Below are 27,222 nucleotides of genomic sequence, written 5' to 3' on the forward strand. Positions count from 1 at the left end.
GGATGATGCAAATCGTGTGACCCATATTGATTCAAATATACAAATTCATAAGTATATGACAATTGTGTGGCTGATGCTCTAGCTGAACTAGCCATCACACTTATTCGAATTAATAGACCAATCAACTGAAATGTTTGATAACATCTCCTGCTGCAAATCAATTAAATAAGGCTTAAGAACACAGAGAGAAAGACCCTTCAGTTTCATTCAGTATTGCTGGGTTTATAAATAAGTCTGTAATATGGATCAAGGAAAAGTCCATGCCCTTATACATCACATTTCTATATTCTTAACTTATGTACTCTCTGTACAATTCTAATAACCTCATCCACATCCCCTTTTCCAAACTCACTACCATGTCCACCAACCAATCCTTACATTATGCCTTCCCATGACACATTCTACTTCTTACTTTAATCTCAACTCGCCTAATATTTCTGCTTGCCACATATAACATAGTCAATTGTTACTTCTATCCACTTTCTTGCATCTACTCCCACATCACCTTTCCTTATACCCTTTATTTAGTTGACTACTTCATATTACGAAGTAATTGGAAAATATTTGCTTGTTATTAACAATAATTGGAGAATATTTGTTTGTTATTAACAGTGATCAAGAGATCAATTTATACAAGAGAGTGAACGATGTTTCCTTAAGAAACAATCATAAAGAATAGAAACATTCTATTCTAGAAATAGAAAACTAAATATTAGAAACATTCTAATATTTACAGAAGATTACAATAGATAACCATTAGATATTAAACAGAGATAATAGAAACTGTCTATTATTGTAATACCCTCCCTTAATGGTTAATCTGTCCAGAGCACGAAGCTGTCAAAAAGCGTAAAAGGCAGATTCTATCTGTTCAAGGTGCTCTGCACTGTTCGCTGGGTGCGAACCAAATTGCTTAGATAGGGCAGCTAACATTCAGCCTTCATGTGCCCAAATTTGTGGCAATAGTTGCATTGAATGTTTTCTTCCAGGAGCCTTCTGAATCTAGAGCAAAGGATGTTTGTTGAGAAGACTGTTGATGGTACTTTGCATAATGCTCCAAAACTTTGTAGATGAGCATAATGCTCCAAAACAAACCGCAAAAAGCCATGCTTTTTATGAGAAAATCGGAAAAAACGAACATGATTTTTGGGGTGAAAAATCAATCAAGTCCAATAGGATTTTTGAGGTGAAAAATCAATCAAAACTTGACAATAGAAAGCTTCATTTTTTATGAAAAACAATAAAACCCAACAGATATTTTTTGAGGAAAAAATTACAAACCCACAAAGGAAATCCACACAACTTTGCGAATTATGGAATCAGAATTTTTTAAGGGAAAATTTATAGAAACCCATAAGAAAAAAAATTAATGGGTAAAAAATATGAAAACCCATCAGAAAAAAAATTGAGGAAAAACATTATAAAAACCCACCAAAAATTTTTTAAGGGAGGCAAAACATGAGACTTTGTAAGGTAAAGAAGCACATGCAAACAACATGCATGTAAATGCAACCCACAAAAAGTAGAGACCCAAAATATTTGTGACCCACAAGAGAGCTCGAGAAACCCAGAAAGATTATGTTGTCGGTTTTTGGATTAGTTGGCTCAAAAATCAAGGCACCCAGAAAAACAGACGACAACGCAATTCAGATATCAAAAAACCCAACAAGAATCTGTAAAAAAAATATATATCCAATACAGAAAATTAGAGCTTTGAACAAAAACGGCCCTGCTGCAAAAAAATCACAAAAAATGGCAGAAATGTGCAGAAAAAACAGACGGATTTGGACTGAAATGGGTTGCAAAACCGAACCAAAAGTTAGCGGATTTAGATCTCTCAGAACGGAAACCCTAGCCATATTATAGAGAGAGTTGGAAGCAAATATGCATGTAAATAATTTCAAAAATAAAAGGCAGATAATTTCAACCAAGAAATTATAATTATTTTCGAAAAATTTAGAGTATTCGAAAAATTTTAGAGTTTTGGCTCTAATACCCTATTACAAAGTAATTTAAAAAATATTTGCTTGTTATTTTCAATGATCAAGATATCAATTTATACAAGAGATTGAACAATGTTTTCTTATGAAACAATCGTAAAGAATAGAAAAATTTTATTCTAGAAATAGAAAACTAAATATTAGAAACATTCTAATATTTACAGAAGATTACAATAGATAACCATTATATTAAACTGAGATAATAGAAACTATCTATTGTTGTAATACTTCACACTTGAAAAACAGCACCAAACCACTCAAAAACAACATAAAAAGACATTCCTACAATTCACGAGGGCCTTCATTCATTTAATTTGGTCATTTTACAAATTTCGACCTAGTTATTCAGTCTCCTCTCCACAGCTGTATGCAATTCACCACAGGAGAGGTGAAAAGATTATTTAAGTGAAAGTCGATGATAGTGAATGCTCAGCAGGGATATCATTATTCATGTTATTGGTCCAAACAGGTAATTGCCACCTAAAAGAATAATAGAACCCTTGCAATTCAACTCACAATGACAATCTCTCTCCAGCAAAGTGAACTTTGAAAATTTAAATAAGTTTGACATTGTTTTATATCAACATGACATTGTTTTATATCAGCATCAGCGACAATCTTGTAACCAACCCTATTGAATTCTTATCCCCTGCTTCTATTCGGGAGAATCCCAACAAGCTAAAGCCTGCTGGTATACTTTGGACATAGCAAAGAGTGGTGTTGTCTTTGTTCAAATTCAGAAATACTTGGCCACTCAGGAAAACTGCAGTGGCCATTAAAGTTACCATACATTTCACAAGAACTAGTTGCCCATGCAGACAACTCTGCTCTTTATATTTTGATCCTCAAAAAGAGCTCCTAAGAGCCCAAACAATGAGAATATAGTTATAGTACAAAGGGCCAAACCTTCAAGGTGTTTCACGGACAATAAAAGCTAACTTATTAAAAATTCTATCTCTAAAGTAAGCATCGGCAACAAGAAAATAACAAAAAGCAACTCAATGTATTGGAGTGTCTTACCTTAGCATCATATGATAATCATCATGTTGAGGTGGCAGCAGCCCTTTCTTTAACAGTGCTTTTCTAAAGTCATTGACAACTTTTTCCTCCTCTGCATCCCGTATGTCCTCAATTGAAACAGATAAAACCCTGTTTTCATTTTTCCTTCTTCCTCTTTTCTTTAATGAATGCTTGAACTTTGTAGATGCATTTAATGCCCTTTTCTTAAGGGATGCAATTTTGGTCTTCCGTCTCTCATCTTCAGAATTTTCAACATCTGATTTTCTCTCTTTTCTTTCATCTTGAATCAAGGAACATTCAGAATCTGATAATTCAGCTTTCAGTCAGCTAAATTAATATATATTATAAATGCATAATACACAAGTTTTTCAACAACCTAATATTGGACAAAAAAATATTTATAATGAGATCATTTCTCCAATTGCAACTCAATAAAATTGAATTGAACTAACATGAAAGTATCCTATCGGTAAATTTCTTACTCGTTCCTCTTCTAGATAAAACATTATGGACAACATCTTTTACAAATACAAATAAAGACAGGAAAATGCAATTACACGTGACAACTTAATAGTCATTTGTAGGTGCATAGATATCAATAGAATCTCTCCTGTGCATTGAATATGTGTAAACAAAAGCATTGTCAACCTAAATAATTAAAAACTAATTTCAATACATATATGAAAAGATGTCATGAAAACCTATTACAAAATAAGGCATCCGTATTTTATATGTTTAGCAAAATTCCATCATGTACTAAACTACAATCAAAGAGCACCTGACAAATTTAGAGTTTATGTTAACTTAACAAACACCAATTGTTTTAATAAGGAAAAAAAAAGCTTCTATTAAACTAAAGCATGTTAACTAAAACTTGTTAAATCTACAGTCATTTAACATGAATCTGTGTTCTGCTCTTATGGTTATTAACTTATTTATATAAATCAAAGATTTTCAATATCATAGATTAATCAAAGAAACAACCTACAGTCAGTATCATGTGGCATGAAATATCATGGAGTTTCCTGGGGAAATATGAAGATAAATTTAAGTAATATATCAACAATAGATATGTGCAAAACTATTTTCACTGACACTGTTGACTTTGAGTAATGGTGTAGTGTACATAAGGTCTAGAAAACGGGACGATTGGCAGTAACTTATACAATTATAGATAATGGTGTAAACATAAGATCAGAATAGATACTGAATTAAGGTACAGACAGGCCTGATCAAGAACCCTCATTAGTTGAGTTGATTGAAAGTTGAAAACAAGTGTTTTGAGCCATCTTTATATTTGCAATACAGATTTATAATTATATAGCCCAAGAATGTGAAACAGGATTGATTATTATGTTCAACCACACTGCAACAGCGTTGGTCCCCATTTGAGGAATTTTTTTTGAGCCGCCTTTACATGCAAAAGACACCTTTGTAAATAGTTTTAACTTTAAAAGATGCACTAAAATGCCTCATTTAGCTTGACAAAATGGCAGCACATAATATTAGATTTATAAAGACCCATAAGGTGCTTAGGAGTCAAAAAATGCTACTGGATACCAAGTCAAACTCTAACCATATATGAAGATATCTTATTTTATTAAAATATTATATTGCTTGGTACAGTTTTCCAGGTCTGTACTTTCTTTGAGGGAGCGTAGGTATAGATATACAGCAATTTTGTTTTTTATTGAAAATAATCTCAGAATTTTTTTTTTGGTAAAAAAAAACTGAATGAAAATATCTTACCATCTATATTCTGCTTAGATAAGGACACTTTTAAAGAAAACTGATGAGCTGGGACCACTATTATGGGAGTTCTCAAGTACAAAAGAGATAATATAATTCATGCTTCCATACAAATATGGAGTGGCAGACTATATACAATAATTTTACATATGAACTAGGATACAAGAACCCTGATGTCATTTGCAGGTGAAAATTGCCAGAATTCTTTCTTTTTTCAGATATAAACATCTTACACTTCAGTGCTCTGTCCCCCCGAGTGTACTCAAGTTTCTTAAGAGAATTGACTAAAACTTTTGTTTCCAATATCAAAGTCATAATTTGTCATTTACAATTATAATCCGGAGAATACAAATAATCAAAAAATTTAATGTCAAATGTTTGGTCAAATGTGAACATCACTAAATTTCAGCTTCATTACCTCCATTATCTTTTACTTTTGTAACTTTCATATATCACTTGCATTCCATACTTTTGTCCTATAAGAGATGAGTTCCATTGTGGCCAAGCCTGTCAACTATATTCGATTTCCATCATAACAAGTTTGTAAGCAGCTAAACACATTGCACCCAATCGACTATGGCCAAAATTGTCCCCTGTAGAAATTTCTTTCGTTTCTTCACCTCTTTTAAATCTAACTTTGCCTCAAGACTCCCTCTCAATGTGATTGATATCTCAGCCACCTAAACATGATTATTTATTGAATAACTGAAAACCACACATTTCCAAGTACAAGATTTTGAGTTGCACAAAATATTTATAGCCACCAAAACCCAAGAACAAAGTATCCAATACTCAGCTGTTTGTAAATGGATTGCTTCTTTACCCTAACAGTGTCTTTGAATTATGTCAATCACAATCATGACTTAAATCCTACCTTAATCTAATGCAAACTAGTCTAAAATGAAACTCAAACAACCTATACAACTGTTCCAAAGACAAGGGCCATCATGAATACCAAAAACAAGTGTCCTTTCAGCTGCAATTGGTGGACACGTCCAGACAAACATGACGTTGCAAATCAAAATTAAGATGCCATATCGTAGTGCCTAAAGTACACATACTCTAGTTGTAAGTCCACAAGAACCAATACATGCATGCAAAGAAAAGAAACATCCATGTGGCATACCATTGAACCTTTCTACTGCAGAAAAATAGGCTTCTCAGCTAAAAAGCTTTTGCTTCCCATTTTTGTCTTATTAGTCCACAACCACCTTTAACTCCCTGGATAAGCCTTCAGTTTCAGTTTTGTCCTAGCAAACAAGTTTGTCTACAGTCAAACTGGTTTAGTTCATTCCATTCCCATCATGATGAGTTTGTATACAGCCTACAATGCTGCACCAGTTCAAATGAAACCAAAAGGACAGGCATATGTTGTAACCAAAACAAGACACTCTCCCTCACCCCTTCCCCCTCTTCCAAATATAGTGTGGTTTTCCTCGTATTTACTAACATTTCAATAGGATAAAGTGAGTCGGATAAACCATTGTTTCAATAAAGACTGGTAAACAATTGTTATACTAGTCTATTTTTAATTCATGTGATGTAGCAAAAGCAGGATAAGAAACCAATTTATTGAGTTACCTTACTACTAAAAAAAATGCAAATTCTACTTGTAAATACTTGCAAGCTTTCATATGAATGAGAACTTGAGATGTTTGATCCACTTGCAGCTAAAATGTGAAATAATGTCTTTGAATATATTTATTTGACTTTACTGCCAAGTTTCCAAAACCCTTCGAATGCACACACAATGCGTTAATATTAGCTCTTAACATCTCAAAATGAAATTAGAAACAGAATGATTTGTCTATGCATTTGAATAGATTCTGACAAAAGCCATTGATGCCAGACTTGTTTTACATACAAATTTATACATAATACTACTGGTTCCTATGCTCTCCACATATTAGCACTTGAAACCATGTTTGATAATCTCTGTGCAGTTAAGCCCATTTTTTTGCATTCTTCAACTGTTTACATGAAACACAGAAGGTCTGCCATCACTTTCAGAATGTACTAGCATTGTACCTATATTGAGCATACTCATGGTAACACCATGCTTTTGAAATCCATATCTCAAATTGGTCATGGTATCAGGTGTAACTCATTCCTAAAATACAGTAGGTTGTAAAATGGATTAAACTGCAACCATCAAAACTTACATGCATGTGAAGGTCCATCAAAAAGCCCCGACATTGAGATAAACCCAATAAATTCAACTGCAGCACTCCCAGCTATCAGATCTAATGAAACAAAAAAAAGTATCAGTCCATACTTAAAAAACTAAATGAATTGCAGAAAGGGCATTTCTTGAGCAAATTAATGCACTAAAGGTCAAATTATGATGCAATATATAGCATCTTTCAAATTCCACTAGAACATCCAAACACACTTCAACCCTATGACTCCTACAAAGCTCCTCTACATTCAGATCATGAAGTAAGAAATATAACAACAACTAAAAATAAATGAAGCACACAATTTGAGTAAAACAAGATTTGATATTTAGTTTGCCCTCCTAAACTCAAAATCCACCCCAATTTAGGCTATTGAATCTGCTGAAATAAACACCACTGTCATGTCATACCTGTTTTTAAAATATAATCCAATATAGCTTTCATTAATACCTCTCCTTTGAATTCACATTAAATGGGTAAACATAAGATGAGAAACATATATACTCTTAAAATTATTGATGGTCTTTTGGCCCAAGAACCATCTAGATAAAATGTTTCAAATACAGCATATACATTTAAGTTGATTTAACAGAAGTTTCTGGGGAACTTTCAAAAACTCTGGTAGAAGTCAGAGAAACAATGTAGGTTAATCAACATTATAGTTTGACTTGGAACTATATAAGACTCCATATTTAACCAGTCTACCTCAGCAATTCTAGGCCATCTCCAGTTCTAGCTATCAGATCTGCTAAAACAATCCAGTACTGTCAAACCATACCAAAAAGAAAACCAAATAGTTTCATAGATGGCTTGGGTAAGGTCAAAGGCATTTGCCACAAAACAATTTCATAGAAGGCTCTTTTATTACATTACCTAGAATAACATCCACAAACTATCCCATAAAATTTTCCTAAATGTAAGATGCTTCTAGGTCCTTCAAGACCATCGTGATGTACAAGAATAGAAATTAGCTGATAAAATGGATTATAAAAAAATTGCCACTTAGAATAATTTTTTTTATTAAAAATGCAATGTCACTTTCAACAATCAAATTTGGTGAGATGTAACCACCACTGTCAGAGTGTCATCAGCCCTTGACTAAACGTCCATTGAAAACCAAAAAAACCGAAGGGCAACTCAAACCAGTCGAATTCACACAGTAAAATATCAAGTTGAAGTTGTTTCACGAATGGTCTTCTGATAATTATTTACTTTGATGTCCCATCTTCTCAAGAGATGTCATTTAATTAATTCTAGTTTCTTGACAATTCTAGAAGACATGCATGCAAAATAGCGGGGTCTCCACATTTCTACAAGACATGCATGCAATTTTATATAATATAAATTGTGGAGGATATGACATTAGCATGCCTATGATTAATCCCACCCTTTGTTAGTAGATTTGCTAAATCATGTAGCCTCGCCTATCAACTGCTACCTGAATCACTAGTTAAAAAGGCACGATAACTTTGATAATTGTGATGTGAATATCAGGATTTAACTGTGTGATTTTGAGTCAAACTCGATGACTCATGTTTCATGAGTAGTGATTCAACATGAATCCATCTCTCATGAGAATAAATGGGACACTTAGCACTCATTGGATCTAGGTGATGCTCACAGGGGTGAAGCACCGGGACTTCCCGGGAGGTCACCCATCCCAGTACTACTCCAGCCTGAGCGCGCTTAACTACGGAGTTTCCTCCACAATTAAACCCAAAGCTTGCAACCCCATTTGCAAAACCTTCACCAAGTGTTGTGCCTTATGAACCATTCATTAGAAAGCCCCTTAAGCTCATCAATTGATAAGTAGGAGATGATTTCCACAGCTAGTCAAATTGTGATGTGAATATCAGGATTTAACTGTGTGATTTTGAGTCAAACTCGATGACTCATGTTTCATGAGTAGTGATTCAACATGAATCCATCTCTTAAGGGGCTTTCTAATGAATGGTTCATAAGGCACAACACTTGGTGAAGGTTTTGCAAATGGGGTTGCAAGCTTTGGGTTTAATTGTGGAGGAAACTCCGTAGTTAAGCGCGCTCAGGCTGGAGTAGTACTAGGATGGGTGACCTCCCGGGAAGTCCCGGTGCTTCACCCCTGTGAGCATCACCTAGATCCAATGAGTGCTAAGTGTCCCATTTATTCTCATGAGAGATGGATTCATGTTGAATCACTACTCATGAAACATGAGTCATCGAGTTTGACTCAAAATCACACAGTTAAATCCTAATATTCACATCACAATTTGACTAGCTGTGGAAATCATCTCCTACTTATCAACTTTGATAATGTCTCTACCAATAAGAGTCATATGTGATTTTGTTGTATTACCTGCTATGGACAATGATGCCTCATAACCCTCATAACTAAGTTTTCTACAGGTGGGAATGTTCCAGCAGACACATGTGATATAATATAATATTGAATGATTAAAGCAGAAAGCATGAATCTTAAATAATTCTCTGTGCATATTATGCACTTCACAGTTAACCCCACCCCCAACTATCAAATCTGCTCATAATAAGCACTATCATTATAAGGCATAATTCCCAAAAAAGAATATACTTGACTGAACTGAAGTAATGCAAGTCAAATTAATCAAAGTCCTCAGGTGCAACAAATATATCAACACCGCATTACTCAAGTCATACCCTAGGGTGCCAAAAAAGTTAGAAAATCAATTTCTGGACAATTCTATATATTCCATAACAAAAACATCTGCAATGAGGCATACAACATGAAATTTTCAACGATTTTCTACTTAATCTTATCCGGGCAATTTTGAAAATAACAGTAGAATAAATTTATCACATAAAATGAATTGTGGAGAAATTGGGGCTAACCTTACCTACGCAATTCGGAAACCAGTCCTACTTCCAGTTCTCAGATCTGCTGTAATAAACCCAAACATTAACTAGACATGTCTAAGTCCCCATTCAAGAAACCAACCTAATTCCAAAATGACCTCTCCCGACATGAATTAAGATAATGTAGGTCAATTTAAAAATAAAAATCAATGTTACCTGCCACAATGCCCTCACCTCGCCCACTGCAAGTTATCGTACGTCCAAGGGAACAGAACGTTCTAGAGCACATACATATCATGTCGCAGTAACACTAGCCCAACAGAAGCTTAAGAGCTTTTATTTCATTCCGAAAACTTCGACCAGATGCCACAGAATTTTCAATAATTGAAGCAAACAACATGAATTACGGACAATTTGCGAATACAAAACCAGCTCCGCCTTCCAGATCTGCCGAAACAAGCACTAGAATCTCAGCATGTACCAATGATTTTCCGGCAGGAAACCAAATACATACATAAATCCCCATAGCTATAAACAAAAAGGCATAAAAACATCGACGCTAATTCCAAACCAAATCCACACAATGCAGATCAAATCTAGAAGCAATTCACATACTCCTCGAACACATCGGCCGCCACGATGCCCTAAACCTCTCCTACATGTCAACGAGCCTTCCACAAGCTTCGAGAACATTCCAAACATCACAACATCCAAAATGCAGCCAAACTCCTATAATGCCCAATGATTGAAGCAGACAAAATGAATTATCAACACTTCCTGCAGGCCTTACCTCTGCAAATTCGATTCCCGAGCCCTGCTCAGAAAATCCCACCGCCAGAAGACAAAATCGCCGCGCAGACTAACGATCAACCGATCCGACAATATCTCAAGAGCCGCAATTCAAGACGGCAAACCAGAATGATCTCGATGGGAAATAATTGCCATGAATCTCTTCCGTGCTCCCGAATTTATTGCCCTCGAGAGAAACATGAAAATTGTACAGCGGATGAAAGAATGAATAAATCCTTATTCCTATCTACGAAAAACCGGCACTGCAATAGTGCTGACCGGGAAACAACTGCCTCGTCCCGTCACCCTCGTAATTTACGTACGCTTTCTCTCATCTTCTGGTTTCTTGCAATTCAAAGAAAACCTCTAAATCGAATTTTTCCCTTGATCACTGCTTTAAAAAACCGCCAAATGAAGAGATTCGCACGGAGCTGTTTGACGGGCTCGCATCCCAATGACCGGGAGATCTCGAAGGTGGTCCGGAGATCTTTCCGGCGGATTATAGCCGGGGGCCCACATAAAGGCAAGGGCTTTGAGAAGCCCGCTGTGGGGCAACCCTAACTGTCGGTAGCGTATTGACCACATGTTCCAAAGCTAATTTAAAAAGTAAATTGGTGAGAAGTAGAAGTTAAGTTAGATAAGGGGAAAAGGAAATTCATTGTCGCGCGTTAAGAAAAGGTCCTCCTTAAACCGCGGTTAACTTTGACAAGTGGAAGTTCCGGGGTTAGATTTAAGCGAAGGTCTTTCTTAAGGTCCCGTTAAACGGTGGCTAATTTTTACAAGTGGAGGTTTTGGGGGATAGTTTTAGTTTTAATTTTTAAAGTTTCTTAGATACGGGTCAAGACTAATCTTGTGCGTCACCCGGTTGAATGGAAAACCCTAGAGAGGATCTCGAAGTATGGGGAACTAATTAGATTCGTTGTTGTGTATTATTCCTAATTTTTTAATATTCTTTTTACATGCTTTGTCTATAGAGAAAGTGACTCCAACATCAAATCAAAATGATATCGGCTACAAATTGATGTCTAGTATTAGAATTAAGAGACAGATCCCTTTTATTTTTAATTAGAATTTCTCAATCAGGTCAGAATTAGTTACCTGTTTTTTTCAACCATTATAGGATAAAGTGTGCCTTATATCATGTCATTGCTTAGGCTAGCACATCCGCATAGTAAAAAACTATGTAAATCATATGGATATGAGAGTTTGTTATTTTTAATAATTATTTACAGTTTCTTCCATTTGTTTTCAGTAAAATAGTTATTTTTTATTATTATTATGACAATGATTAGTAATTGTATTTGTAGATCAATCTTGTTTTATTCCTCACAAATTGTTTGTTCTCATTCATGTTATCCTAGAACACCTTCTATTTTGGAACAGGTTTCCAACATTGCTTTCTCTTAATCCAGTCCAATTCATTGTCTTCATCTAGTTTTGGTCATAATAAGATTGTTCAACTATCTTTGGTTCAATCTTAGGAAGGAGACGTGGTAGGACTTGTTTTTTGGTAGTCTTGCTTCTAGTAATCTCCTTTGTTTTTTCATTAAAAAAAGGAGCAAGAGGGTGTTGGCTCGTGGTGCAAACAATAAACACTAGACACCATTAATCAACACATTAATAACATCTAGTGCCATTCATCAAGAAAAAACATCAACCTAGGTCTAGCTATGTCAAAAATGATGGTCTAAATGCGGCAAAATGAGCAACCATAGTTCGCATTGGTAAGGATCATCAAGGGACAAGCCCTCATACTAGTTGCATTTTTTAACCAAAAATAATAGCAAAGGACCTAGGTGAGCCTTTTTTAACTAACAACAAACACCAGATCACGGGAAGAAAATAAATAAAGAGGGAGAGACATACTCAACCACAAAAGGCATAGTAACCGAACTTAAGCATCAAACAATCTATCCTTCTGCCATCATAACTAAAGGTTCAAAGCCAACAAGACCACCGATTCGGGTCAGCACTCCCAAATATCTCCTACCTTGTTGCAGACTCACTTCCCATCTCAATAGTAGAAGGATCTGCCTCAATATAAAATAGGAGAGGAAAGATCACAAAACCAACGTTAAGGAAGTGATACTTCCAAACATCAACATTTGATGCAAGGAGGAACGAGAAACTAGGGCCAAAGGCACACCCAATTATCCAAACCATCTTGCAAGAGTTAACATAGCAGAAACACAACACAAAGAACAACAACCAAAGGAGGAAGAAGAGAAAACACTTATTGATTCATCAAATAATCAACATACATGCCCAACTATAAGGCCTTCCAGGTTATGGCCAAATACAAAATACATTCAAATCCACGGTCCAGCTTCAAATTCGCATTTCCAAACACATGCATTTCCCTTTCAAAACCCTCTAAGATCGACCTTTAACCTAAGCCTAAGCACTCTATTCATACTTGTTGAAATAGCTTATAGAAGTTTCTAAAACATTACATAATAGAAAGGTCAGCCTCAAAATGATCAACACTCATCCCTAAACAAGATAAAATTAAATACACAAGTTAGCTCCCACTAAGAACCAAAACACAGACAACTCGACAAAAGAAGGAACCAAGCATCGGCAAATAATGGGCTCACTTGACACACACTAGAACTCGGCAGCAACTGGAAACTAGCACTCGACAATAACTGAAAATTGTCACTTAGCAATAACTAAAAATTGGCACTTAGCAATAATTAGAAACTGGCACTCGGCAATAACTAGAACTCGACAACAACTGGCAAAATGAACAAAAGTGCAAGATTACAAGGAAACACAAGATGCTCCTACATCAAACAACCAGGTTTAGAAGAAATGATTCCCCTGAATCATGCAAGTGTCACAACCTAAGCTAAATCCAACTCAAATTGAGAAATCTGTGTAGCATCTTCAATTGGTCTATTATTCCACTTCACCAAATACCCATAGTAATATTTTCCTCTTTTGATCTTGCCAACTCTTTGATCTGATACCTTTTCAACTTCTTCAATCTACTTCTTAGGATAATCATCTAATACAATATCCTCATCATCTGACTCATGATACCTATATAAATTAGCAGCATTGAATATAGCAGATATAAACTCAACTTCATAAGCATTACCACTGTCAAGCTTCTTCAAAATCTTACAAGATCCAAACTTCTTCATTTTCAACTTATTGTATGTTCCAACATGAAATCTTCTTTTCTTCAAATGAACCATCACCTATTCACCAACTTCAAAATCATGATGTCTTCTAGACTTATCAACATTCTCTTTATACTACTAATTACTTTGTTCCAATCTCAACTTTATTTTCTTATGCAAAGATTCCATAAAATCAACAAATTCTTCCCTTGTAGCACTTCTCTTTTCTTCATCAGCAATATCTTTCAAATTTGATATACCTCTAGGTTGCATTCCAGTAACAATCTCAAAAGGTGTTTTCCCTATATATGCAAACTCAGCTTGTGCCAACACTACTTCCCAATTACTTGGTTTATCTCCCACTAAACATCTCAACAAATTACTCAAGCTTCTATTCACAACCTCTGTTTGTCCATTTGTTTGCAGATAGAATGTAGAACTAAACATTAACCCATCTTCTTCCACAAAGTCTTCTAAAAATAACCAACAAACTTACTATCTCTGTCAGAAATAATACTTCTTCGTAACCCATGCAATCTCACAATATCTTTGAAGAAAAGTTCGGCAACATGCTCAACATCTAATGTCTTCTTACGTGGTATGAAATGAGCCATTTTAGAAAATCTATCCACAACAACAAATATAAAATCATACCCCTTCATTGTTTTAGGTAATCCAAGAACAAAATCCATACTGATGTCACTCCAAGGTTTCTCAGGAATAGTAATAGATGTATATAAATCAGTATTTTGACTTACTCCTTTTGCAACTTGACAAACTCCACAACTCTTTACAAATTTCTAAACATCCTTATACATTTGTGGCCAATAATACTTCTCCTTCAACAAACACAATGTCTTATCAATTCCAAAATGTCCAGCCAATCCACCACTATGCTTCATTTAATCAAATTGATTCTCATAGAACTTCTAGGAATGCACAGCTGAATTCCTTTGAACAACATAGCTTCTTGAATGAAATATTCATCATACTTACTTATGTGATCTACTAATTTTGGTGCTCTGCACTCTCTGCATGCCTCAGAAAAATCAAGGTTAGTATCATACAACTCTTTCATTACATCAAAACCAAGAAATTCAACCTTCATCTTAGTTAATAAAGAACATCTTTTGCTCAATGCATCAACAACTCTATTAGTAATTCCACTCTTATGTTTGATAACAAATGTAAAACACTGCAAGTACTCAACCCACTTCATATGTCTTTAATTCAATTTATGTTGACTTCCCAAGTACTGTAAAGCTTTATGATCAGTATACAACACAAACTCCTTAGGAATCAAATAATGTTTCCCCTTTTTCAAGGCTTGAACAATAGCATAAAACACTTGATCATACACAGAATACTTCCTTTTAGAATCACTCAACTTTTCACTAAATAAAGCAATAGGTTTACCTTGTTGACTCAATACAACTCCTATTGCACTACCACTTGCATCACATTCAACTTGAAATACTTTATTGAAATTAGATAGAGCCAATACAGGTAACTCAACAACCCTTTGTTTCAAAGTCTCAAAACTCTTATCGGCTCCATGTGTCCACTTAAATTTCTTGTTATCTCCTCTCATTGTCTTAGTCATAGCATTACAAATAGAACTAAAATTTCTTATGAACTTTCTGTAGAAACTAGCCAAACCATGAAATGATCTTACCTCGCCCACATTCTCAGGTGTAGGCCATTCCAAAATTGCTTTTAGCTTCTTTGGATCCATCTTCAAACCATCAATTGAAATTACAAATCTCAAATATACAATCGCTTCTTGCATAAAAGAACACTGTTTCAGATTAATCATCAACTTCTCCTCTTTTAATCTTTGCAATACTTGTCTAACATGCTCAAGATGTTCTTCCTTCGTCTTGCTAAATATTAGAATATCATCCAAATAAAAAATCACAAACTTATCCAAAAATCTTTTCATAACTTCATTCATCAACCTCATGAAAGTACTAGGTGCATTAGTCAAACCAAAAGGCATAACCAACCATTCATGCAAACCAGCTTTTGTCTTGAAAGCAATCTTTCATTCATCACCCTCTCTAATTCTGACATGATGATAACCACTCTTCAAATCAATCTTTGTAAAATACATTGCTCCACTCAAACAATCCATTATGTCATCCATCCTTGGTATAGGATAGCTATAGTTCACTATGATCTTGTTAATAGCTCTGGAATTAGTACACATTCTCCATTCTCCATTCTTTTTAGGTGCTAATATAGCTAGCACAACACATGGACTCAAGCGTTCTCTAATCAAACCTTTCAGCAACAACTCATGCACTTGTCTATTAAGTTCTTCATTCTCTATAGGTGTTAATCTATATGGTGTTTTGTTTAGCAAACTAGCTTCAGGAATCAAATCCATACAATGACTTATACTTCTCATTGGAGATAAACCATCAAGTATGTCCTCCGCAATAATCTCTTTATAGTCATTTAACAATTTTGCAAAAAAAATTTAGTACTCGGTCAATACTACTAGCTATCACTCGATCACCACTAACTAGCGCTCGGTTAACATTGTTTTCTAGCACTCGGTTACTATTGACACAACTCGATCTCCTTGGAATTATAGCAAAACAAACTTGATTCTTTTTCATTTCCTTTTAAAATTGTTTCCCATTAACCATGCAAATTTTCATAATAGTACAATTAACCTCATCTGGACTTTCAATCAAAGGCAACAATAGTTGGTTTTTCTTATTCACCCAAAGAGTATATTGATTCAATCTTCCATCATGTATAACATATATATCATATTGCCCAGGTCTACCCAATAGAATATGACAACAATCCATAGGCATAATATCACATAGAACTTCATCAAAGTAATGTCCAATCTTAAACTTCACAATACGTTGTTCACTTACCAATATCTTATGCTCATCCTTGATCCATGAAACATGATAGGGTTTAAGATGCTTCAGCCTCTACAACTGCAATTTTGTAACCAGCTCTTCTGATGCCAAATTTGTAGAACTTCCATTGTCAATAATCACTTTGCAACATTTTCCAGCCATCTTACATCTTGTCTTGAAAAGACTTCTCCTTAAAACAGGTTCTTCATCACTTCTCTTATTACATAAGGTTCTTCTCACCATCAGATTTTCTCCAACCTCAGGTCCACTTGGTGAACCCTCAACATCTCCTTGAATCACAACATTTCTATTACCTCACCCACTTTTAGAAGATCTACATTCAAAAGATCTATGTCCCTCTTTACCACATCTGAAACAATTACCACAAAATCCACCTTTAGAGTAAGAATCTCCTCTTCCTCGATAAGAATCACCACCTTTCCACTTGTTCTTGCCTTTATCATCATTATTCCATTCAAATTTTCCCTTAACTTGCACATAATTGTCAAATTTTCCACCTTCTCTATAAGATCTACCTCTGCTTCTCTAGAATCTACCACCTCTACCTCTTTGTCTTTGTTCATGCTTCTTTATCAAGATCTCCTCAACTTCTAAGGCATATTGGTACACTTCTTCCATACTTTCCGATTTCACAAAACTTATTTCATCTTGAATTCTAGATCTCAATTCATTTATGTACCTCGCAATTTTCTCCACATGTCCATATCTAATGTCCAATCTATAGAATTCCTCAGTATACTCCTTCACAGTCATATCTCTTTGTCTCAAATTCTGCATCTTTCTCAACAAGCTAACTTGGTAATCAATAGGAAGGAATTTGTTCTTCACTTTGTTCACTATCTTCACCCAAGTTCTCATCTTCTCCTTTCCTCTCCTTTGTCTACTAGTTTGCAAATGCTCCTACCATAGTGAGGCACGTCCTTTCAACCTAGTAACTGCAATCTTCACCTTCCTATTATCAGGAGTGTTTTCATACTCAAAAAACTTCTCCATTTTAGAGATCCAATCTAACACAACATTGGTATCCAATTTTCTATCATAAGGAACAACTTCTACAACAGGCTTTGAATTTTTCCTAGATGATACTCTCAACAACCTTGCCTCATCTTGATCTTTTTCAGATTCTAGATTAGGGTTTGGTGCTATTGCTTCATCATCACTCACATCATCAAGATGTGCTCCTCTCCTATGGGCTATCTCTACAACATCTAATATGGTTGTAATTTGTCTCAATGTATCTAATATATTATTATCATCATTTCCTCTACCTCGAACCATCTTTACAAATCAAGTTCCTGCAAGACTGTAACCCTCTTCAAGTTGTAGGTCAAATCCTTAGATATGCTACCTCACAACCAAATTCACTTAGGGTTCTACACAATCCACTCTCCACAAGGATGAACCTTGAGCTCTAATACCACCTAATGTAAGGAGGAATGAGAAACTAGGGCAAGGCACACCATATCCAAACCACCTTGCAAGAGTTAACACAATGGAAACACAAAACAAAGAACAACAACCAAAGGAGGAAGAAAAGAAAACACTTATTGACTCATCAAATAATCAACTTACATGCCAAGCTATAAAGCCTTCTAGGTTATGACCAGATACAAAATACATTCAAATCCACGATCCAACTTCAAATTCACATTTCCAAACACATATGCATTTCCCTTTCAAAACCCTCTAAGTTATGCCTATAACCTAAGCCTAAACACTCTATATATACTTGCCAAAACAACTTGTAAAAGTTTCTAGAACATTAAATAATAGAAAGGCTAACCTCAAAATGGCCAACACTCATCCCTAAACAAGATCTTATCATTAAATTCATGATCAAAATTAAATATGCAAGTCAACTCCCACTAAGAACCAAAACATAGACAACTCAACAAAAGAAGGAACCAAGCATCAACAAATAACAGGCTCACTCGACACACATTGGATAATTCGGCACACACTGGATAACTTGGCACACATTGGATAACTTGGCATACACTGGAACTTGGTAGCAATTGGAAACTGGTACTCAGTAGTAACTGAACATTGGCACTTGACAATAACTAAAAACTGGCACTCGACAATAACTAGAAACTGGCACTCACCAATAATTGGAACTCGGCAGCAACTGGCAGAATGGACAAAAGTGTAGGATTACAAGGAAACCCAGGATGCTTTTGCATCAACATTACCACTAGTGCTCACCCAACTACCTTCCCCTTCAATATGGATCAACTCCAACATCAAAATCACAAACTTGAACTCCAATATGAGACATCCCCACCATCAAATAATTCATGAAGCGGACAAACAAGAAACTCCCAGCCCACCACCTAGGTAAACACACATTTCTCATCAATAAAAGGCATGGGAAAGCCCTCTAAACAAGGAACAAACTGCCCAAGTAAAGCACATAAAAATTAGTCAAACAAGTCAACATCATATCTCATCAGAAATCTAGGCTTCTTCTCATAACTTGGCCACTTCTCTAGACCACAAAGATTGGAACACAAATTCACCAAGATACACAAGCACACTAAGACCTTAACCCCCAACAATGTGGGGGCAACATCAACACATCTAGTCCTAGCAAACTTAGCCCAAGAAAACTATTGAACACTCAATCTTGTGGCTTGTCATCAAGGGGTTCATATTATAACATTTGTATTTTGGGGCATTGTCTCTCATCTTAGAATATTTTCTCTTAATAAGTCATTAAGATTATTTATGTATTGCCTTTCTCTTTTTAATAATTAATGTGTCATGTATTAAACATTTACAACTCTAGCTAAATTAACCTTTGTCATTGGCTTGCACCTTATGAAGGTGAAATTTAGGAAGTGAGATATTTACTTTTGATTCTTACTCACACTACTTCTATCTTCTATGTGATAGTGTTGAGTATCATATTTGTAGGTGAACAAGCTTGCACTCTCATTAAGATTTTTGTGTCTTTACTTATACCCTTGTAGGTGTTTTTCACAACTAGGAAATGAACTTTTTTTGCTATGTCAAACAACTTTTTCTTCTTGTTCTCTCGACCAACAATGAAGGGTCTTTGATGGAACATGTCATTGTGTATAGATATATGAACCTTTGACTAGAAATGATAAAACTCATATAAATACCATATGATCCATTATTTTCCTATCCAAAAAAGATTTGATTTGGAATTTCACCTCCCTTAGCTTAGATTTTCTATTAAAGCTTGTTCCTTTGTTTTCCCTCTCAAACATCTAATATAAAGAGTCGTCTTCTAAAATATTGGAGGTTATTTCATAAGGCACAATTTTTTGGATCACCCTTATTTAGGCGTGACCTTCTTAGGGATCAACAAGATATATTCTTAAAATTCCAAAGCCTATTTGTAAAGAATTCTATCAAGGAAAAAAATTGATAAGTTTCAAATCTAAACAATAACAAGTTCAAAGCACTAGAATTGGTTCATTTTATCTTTCTAATCCCAAAAAAGTAAGGTTTAAAACATGAAATTATTTTATGTTTTTTTATGGATGGTTTTTCTAGAATGACAAGGATAACATTTTTTAAGGAAAAATCTTCAAGGCATTTGAAATATTCTAAAATTTTAGAGTCATGATCGAAAAAGTAAGTGGTTTATAACTTAAATGTCTTAGACTAAATAAAGGTGGTCAATTTATCTCTAATAAATTTTATGAATATTGTAAAAATCATGGTATCAAAAGACATTTTTCTACAATAAGAACACCACAACAAAATGGAGTTGTAAGAAAAAATCAAATGGTCAAAGAAATGGTAAGAACTCTACTTAATGAAGCCATAATATCTGCAAGTTTTGGGGTGGAAGTAGTTCGTACCATGATATACACTCTTTAACATATTACAATTGAGGTCAAATAGTAAGAAAACTCCATATGAATTCTGGTCTAACAAACTTTCATCTATTAAATACTTTAAATTTTTTGGTAGTAAATATTTTATTAAAAGTGATGAAGATGGTTTGGGTAGTTTGTTTTCAAGTGTAATGAGCGTATATTACTTGGATATTTCAATCATAGAAAGGCTTACAAATTCTACTTGAATATAAATTGAAAAGGGCTATTGAAGTTTTAAATGTACAATTTGATGAAATTGTATAGGAAGATAACTTTAAAGATTTTGTTGACAAAAATTTTCTAAAAATTTGGTTGTAAAAGACTCCAAAAATATTGTTCTTAAACATGATATTGAAACATGTCCTAAAATTGGTGATAAAATGATTTTTCAAAAAATTATTGAATTTTTTTCTTTATTGTTCTTTATTTGTCCTTGTAGCTTTATTGAAAGTCACTTGAGTTTTCTTAGCATTCAAAGTATTATAGATGAATGTAAAAAGGGGCTTTTTGAACAAGAATTTGAAGATGAAGTATTTGCAAAGTTTTCAAATAGTGTTTAGTCTCCCATTAATGAAAATTGTGTTTGTAGGTTAGAGAAAGTCTTATATGGTCTAAAGTAGACTCTTATGGCTTGGTATTCTAATTTTGAGAATATATTATTCAACAAGGGTTTAATTAAGATAAAAATAGATAGCAATTTATATTTTAATTCAATATATGAGTACGTTTTTGTGATAGTTTTTATGTTGAGTCCAAGGGGGTTAGCTTAGTTAGTTGAAGCAATGAATTCTCATTGTGGATACCCTGATTCAAATCTCATGAGGCACATCTTTGTGGAATTCTAAGTTATGACTCTTGGTCTTCTATTGGTTGTATTTGTCTCATTGTACATGGATTCTAAGTTGTGACTCTTGGTCTTCCAATTGTTGTTTCTAGTGTGCTTGGTCGAAATGAGCTTGAATAAGTTGTAATTGTTGCTCTTAAGGAGCACCCAATATGTAAACGATCTTAATATAATAGTTTTTATGTTGATGATATTTTTTTTTGGTATTGATTTCAATATATGAAAAGATTTTTTACTCAAATGAAAATAGAGTTTGAAATGTCTAAGATTATAGAACTTTGACTCTTTCTTTAGTTGCAATTCTCAATTTGATAAAGGTATAATCTTATCCCAAGCTAAGTACGCACAAGAAACACTCAAAAAAAATTAAATGGAGGATTGCAAGCCTCTGAGTGCACCAATGATAACTAATTGTAAGTTGAGTATGAATAATGAGTCATCTAATACACATTAGGTAGATTATAGGTTCATGATAAGAATATTGTTATATTCTTGTTGCATCAAGACGTTACATCATGCAAGCCATCTTTATGTTTGTTTTGTTTTAGTTTGGTCCTATTTTTTCTCATGTTAATATTGTAACAATAATCTTTATGTATCTAAAGGGCACTCTAAATTATGGTTCATGGTGTCTAAAGACTAATTGTTTCTCTTTGACTTTGCATAGATATTTAGATTGGATAGGTTATATAGATGGTAGATGCAATACTAGTAGTGGTGTATTATTTTTTGGGAAATAAATTGGTTTATTGGTTCAACAAAAAAAAAAAAATTTTGTGATCTTATCCACCATTGAGGTGGAGTATGTTGTTGCAGTTTAATGTGTTGATCTCTAAGCCCAAGCTTCCTATTAGTGTCCAACACTTAGTCATTTCCAAGGTAGCGTTGGTCGTTCATCACTGCGACTAAGTCGTCCAAAGAAGGTTGAGCTACAAAAGACTTGTTTATATTTCTTCGCATGTTGAACAAGTAAAAAGTTGTTGAGCACCCCACTAGACACCGAGAAAGTATACATGTTGAGAAAAATAGTGGAGACCAAGCTAATGGAAAATTAATCGATGTTGAGTGAATCAATATATGTTGAGCATATAGAAATCAAGTGACAACATGAACGTTATTTATGATTGAGCGTCAGAACATTCAAGTGCCAAGTAAACTAATTTTGACATATGAGTTTGTAATGGCACAAACACTTATGTAAATTATTTTAGCTAACTTCTACGTGACATTTAATGATTGTAGAGATGGTTAAAGAGAAGATTTCACATTTTGGAAAAAGGCATTAATCCCATGAAAAGCATGTTAACCAATTAGAAAATTAGAAGGGTAAAATGGCAAAAGGATGAAATATGGATCATTGATTAAGATCTAGAACTTTCTATGATTATCTATTTAAGGAAGGATTCTAACCCTATATCATAAGGTATGATAAATGGTGATCCGAAGGAGCGAGAAGAACAGAGAAAGGAAGGATAAGTCTGAAAGGAGATTAGAAAGAGCAACCTAGTAGTGAAGGATAGAACAAAGATATTGGATGAGGAGATCCATTTTAGATATTGAAGAGAGGAGATCCATAAACAATCAGAGAAAACTGAAGGATCAAGTATGAAATTCATTTTGACAGATTCAGTTAGGGAAAATCTCTTAATAGGATGGTTTTCACAGACCTTTGTAAATCTCTTAATAGATTCCTTACTTTATTGTAAGTGTAATATCCTTTAATCAAGGTAATACCTAATAGTCTTGAAGTCTTTTTAAAAAGTAGACCCCTCATAGGGTAGATCATTAGAAGTGATCAAATTGTAGCCCTAATAGGCAAACATTGTTGTTGTAGCAGTACAAATTTGTGGGTTTCATCCCCACCCCAGTTTTACCTTCATCTCGAAGTGTTTCTAGGTTAACAAAATATTTTGCGTTATGAGTTTATGTTTTCATGGATTTTATGCTTATATAGATTTCATTTCAGCATTACAAGTTTATTTTTATATGGTATGAGATCTAAGATATGAGATGGATTAGGTGTGAATATAGTTAATCGTTTCAAGAGTGAAAAGTTTTATTGATCATGATTCACCCCCCACCCTCTCAGTATCTTGTTTCCCATTAAGAATTCAAACAATTGGTATTAGAGCTACATTCTCTTGAAACAAAGTTTAACAACTTGAGAGTATAGATCTTGGAAATAGAGGAATACAAAATGTGAAAGATCATTGAGAACCAGATGATTAAAATCCAGATCATACTACATCAACTTGAAGGAGCAAAAGAAGAGTTAAGGAAATCCTTAAAGAAAAGGAAAGCTATGGTCATTCAACATAATGACACACTATACAAGGAAGTTGATGTCAACAGATTGCTTGATAGTGGAAATATTGGTGACAGTGATGCAACAATAGAAGATCTAATGGAGAACAACAACATTCTAAGCAAAGAAGTCAGAGGACTTAAGATATAACAAGAAATTCAATCAAAAAGATTGTGTGAGGTACTTTAACAAAAGAAGAAACTTGAAGAAGATAAGATCATGATTGAAGAAGATAAAAGAAAAATGGCTACCAGACTTGAAGAGAGTTCATTTGATGTGCAAAAGCTTACAAACAATTAGCTAGAAATGATGAATCAGTTCTTACTTGTAAATTAGAAGTTGAACCTAAAGGACATAGAAATTGGAAGTCTAAGATCACAGAGTGATCAACTGAGAAATAAGTTGAGATTTGAGAAGGAACTTTTGGAAAGAATGAACAAACCAAGTGAAGATGCCATATACTTTTAAGAATTGATGAGATCACCAAGGTCATCCAGTGATACAGTTTCTAGTCTAGAATATATCAAGTACTCTTCATCTATTGAAGTAGGAGAGTCATCAAAGAATGGAGCGAAAAGAAATACAAAATCAAAAGGAAAACCTACATGTCATCATTGTGGTAAACTTGGACATACATCCAACATTTCCAGAAGCAAGAATGGTATGCAAACCCCTAAACCTAAGTTTATTGGTTACTTTTTTAATTGTAAGAAACAAGGACACCAAGCGCATGAATGTAGGTCAAAGAGAAGTAATGCACCTACTACATCTAGATTTGAAGGATATTGTTACAATTGTCAGAAATGTGAACACAAAGCTCAATAATGTAGATCAAAAGCAAAATCTAACTAGACATCCAAAGGGAAAACACATGTACCTAGGTAAGGTAACTTTTATAATTGGGATTATAACACATGTTATATTTGTCATTATTATGGAGAATATGGACATATTCTAAAGAATCACATTAAGAAACATTTCAAAGAAAATTACAAGAAATGGTTGAATGGAAACCTAGTTTGTTTTAGTTGTCTCAAAGTTGGACATGTTAGTAAGAACTACAGGAATCGAGCACCAGTACCAAACAATGGAAGCAATAAAGAAAAATGCAAAGTTGATATGAGTAAGTCATGGAAAGAGATAGTAGAAGTTGGACGTAGTCAAGAAAAAAAAGTTGAGATGACCTAATCCAATGGATCAGGTAATCACACAATATCTAACTAAGCGAAGAAGTATGCAAGGGACTATTTATTTAAATATTATATCATACATCAGATCCTAACAAGAAATTTGATTAGAAGTCCATATCAACATGAATTAAGATGCATAAGGATAGATTCGAGAGAAGAATTGGGCAATGGAATAAGTTATACTATCAAGTGTTGAGTATCAATAATGACCGAGCATTGTAATATAGACCAAACACTTACATCGACCGAGGTGGTGTATTGGCCAAACAATATGATATTAACCGAGAAAATTAATAATGACAAAGCATTTGAATGGAAAGAAGCACAAACACAACTTGTGGAGGCCAAGACAACTATTGTGCACCTACTAGAGTACAAATACATTTTTCGCAAACCTAAATAGACAAGATTGAAGGTATATAACAAATTTTGGTATTCATTTTCATTTTACCAAGAAATTTGTAGTACACAAGTGATTCAAAGGCGATTAAGGTGATGTCAATGATACAGAAAGTGAATAAGAGCATGTTGTTGAAAAAATTTGGAAGATCACACTAAGTAAAGTTTCCAATGTCAAGCTAAATTATTTTAGAAATTGTTAAGGCAAATTTGTTCAAAGCCCTAGTTGGAAATGACATCCTTTGAATCTATGTTTGATGAGGAGATGTTGAAGGAGAGAAATGTACAAATTGTGAGGAATGACCAGTGTCCTCCACCTAAATTCAAGGAATATTTGAACATTGCATTGATTGGTGATGAATCTGGCACTCTATTGTCAATCCTACCAAGAGTATTGATTATTCACATTGTACAGTCATGTTATATGTATAAAGTGAGAGAAATTGGAGACTATAAAATTCATGCATCTTATGGGAAATTGTGTGATAATGGATGTTGAAGGATGAGTAGAAAATTATTGTTTAGAAAGGGTTGACCCATGTGCTAGCCTTTCTAAAGTTCTCAAAGTTAAGTGGATAAAAATTGTGTCGAGACATGTTCATGACATGAAGGTATGGTTAGAGGGTGGACCAATCAAGATTAGTAAGGCTATCATATGTTGAGTTACTAGTTACCCTACTCTAGATAGACCAAAGACCATGAGGTGTGTTGCAAAAGATGTTGTTGAACAACAAACAAAGGCAAAGTGGAACAATTGTGGAATGTTGATCGATGGGATCAAAGACCCAGTTATTGAATTTGCAGTACATGTGATTACACATAAATTCTATTAGTTGGGCTAACTGAATAGTGTACCTTACATTGTAGTAGACCTAGAATACAAATTTGTGAAGCAATATCATAGTTATGATCATGCTGAGCTGCAATTGCAATAATTATCTAAGAATCTTGGAGTGATAAGCAAAGCCAAGAGTACTTCTTGTAAGTTTGGATCCTTAATTATCTATATATTTTTCTATGTATAGAATTCATTTCCCACCATAGGAACAATTGCATGGGATAGAAGCAGGACGACAATAAAATAGATAAGTGACCTAATCAGTCAATTGGGAGAAAATTTTGAGGCAATAATGGATAGTTAAATTGAGGAATTCAAGAATAAGATGAAGAATAGAATGAGAATGCCTAAGTTAGTGGTAGATAATTATTTTGATGATATATACTTTATGGCAGATATAGATATTATCTATGCACATGCAATAATATCGAGGGTCGCATGGCTAAGGCCTATGCAATATGAAGTTAATAGTGATGAAGTCATAACAACAATGACTGCATTTTTATCTAAAGAGATTGATATGAATGTTGAGCCATTCGATACCTATGAGACAACCAAGATCAAAATGATGATGGAAACAAAAGTGCCCAAGATGGATAAGAAAAGAAAGAAGATGGTTAAAGATCTTGAGGGAAAACTTAGTGAAGGTCAACTTTAGATAACTGAAAGAAAAGGGTGAGGATGAGGAATCTGATGGAGTAGCTAAAGATGAAGAATCTAAAGGAAAAGAGCTAGTTGTTGTTGAGCCTAAGGTAATGAAATAAAAGAAAGCAGTGATTGTTGATTCAAATGTGAAAGATCTAAAGAAAGGTGTGAAGAAGGTTGTTACATCACCAAACCCAAAGTCAAAGAGAAGAGTGATCACAAGATCAAAGGTAGCTCAGTTCTTGGCTACAAAAGAAAAAGATAGTCCATCAAAGAAGAAGTTGGCCAAAACACCCAAGCAAAACTTACCTAAGAGGCTGAGGAGAAAAATCATAATAATACATGAGGAGGAGGAACATGATGAAGAAACTGAGTCTAACGATCTGAGAAAACTTCAAATTGTAGCTAGACTACCTCCAATAACTATGGACTAGGTATGTAAAGAGATTAGAGACTCAACTAGTTTTGGAAGTTTTAAGGATATTAAATATGATTGTTTAAGTAAAGTTGATCAATAGAAGCTTGAAAAAGCTATGATGGACATGATGATCAAGTTTAGGTATACACCTA

General features: G+C 34.3%; 1 protein-coding gene across 14 annotated transcripts in view; it reads right to left on the reverse strand.

The window, feature by feature from the left end:
• LOC149579819 (phosphatidylinositol/phosphatidylcholine transfer protein SFH6-like) overlaps window positions 1-10,747 on the reverse strand; it is an 82,625-nt gene extending 71,878 nt beyond the window's left edge. Inside the window, exons 1-5 of one of the 14 annotated variants that reach the window (XM_089787076.1) lie at window positions 10,548-10,747; window positions 9,992-10,204; window positions 9,799-9,839; window positions 6,932-7,012; window positions 3,021-3,324 (exon numbers count right to left, since the gene is read on the reverse strand). In XM_089787076.1, the coding sequence (XP_089643202.1) occupies window positions 3,021-3,324; window positions 6,932-6,965 (338 nt within the window). In that variant the 5' untranslated portion in view covers window positions 6,966-7,012; window positions 9,799-9,839; window positions 9,992-10,204; window positions 10,548-10,747. Of the gene's footprint in view, window positions 1-3,020; window positions 3,325-6,931; window positions 7,013-9,793; window positions 9,843-9,973; window positions 10,205-10,372 lie in introns of all 14 variants that reach the window. The other 13 variants (XM_089787025.1, XM_089787093.1, XM_089787040.1 and 10 more) reach the window with 13 other exon arrangements.
• Window positions 10,748-27,222: the final 16,475 nt, after the last annotated feature.

The sequence above is a fragment of the Cupressus sempervirens genome, chromosome 1 (genome assembly GCF_028749045.1).
Source record: "Cupressus sempervirens isolate cs-2001-9-10 chromosome 1, ASM2874904v1, whole genome shotgun sequence".
Lineage (NCBI taxonomy): Eukaryota > Viridiplantae > Streptophyta > Pinopsida > Cupressales > Cupressaceae > Cupressus > Cupressus sempervirens.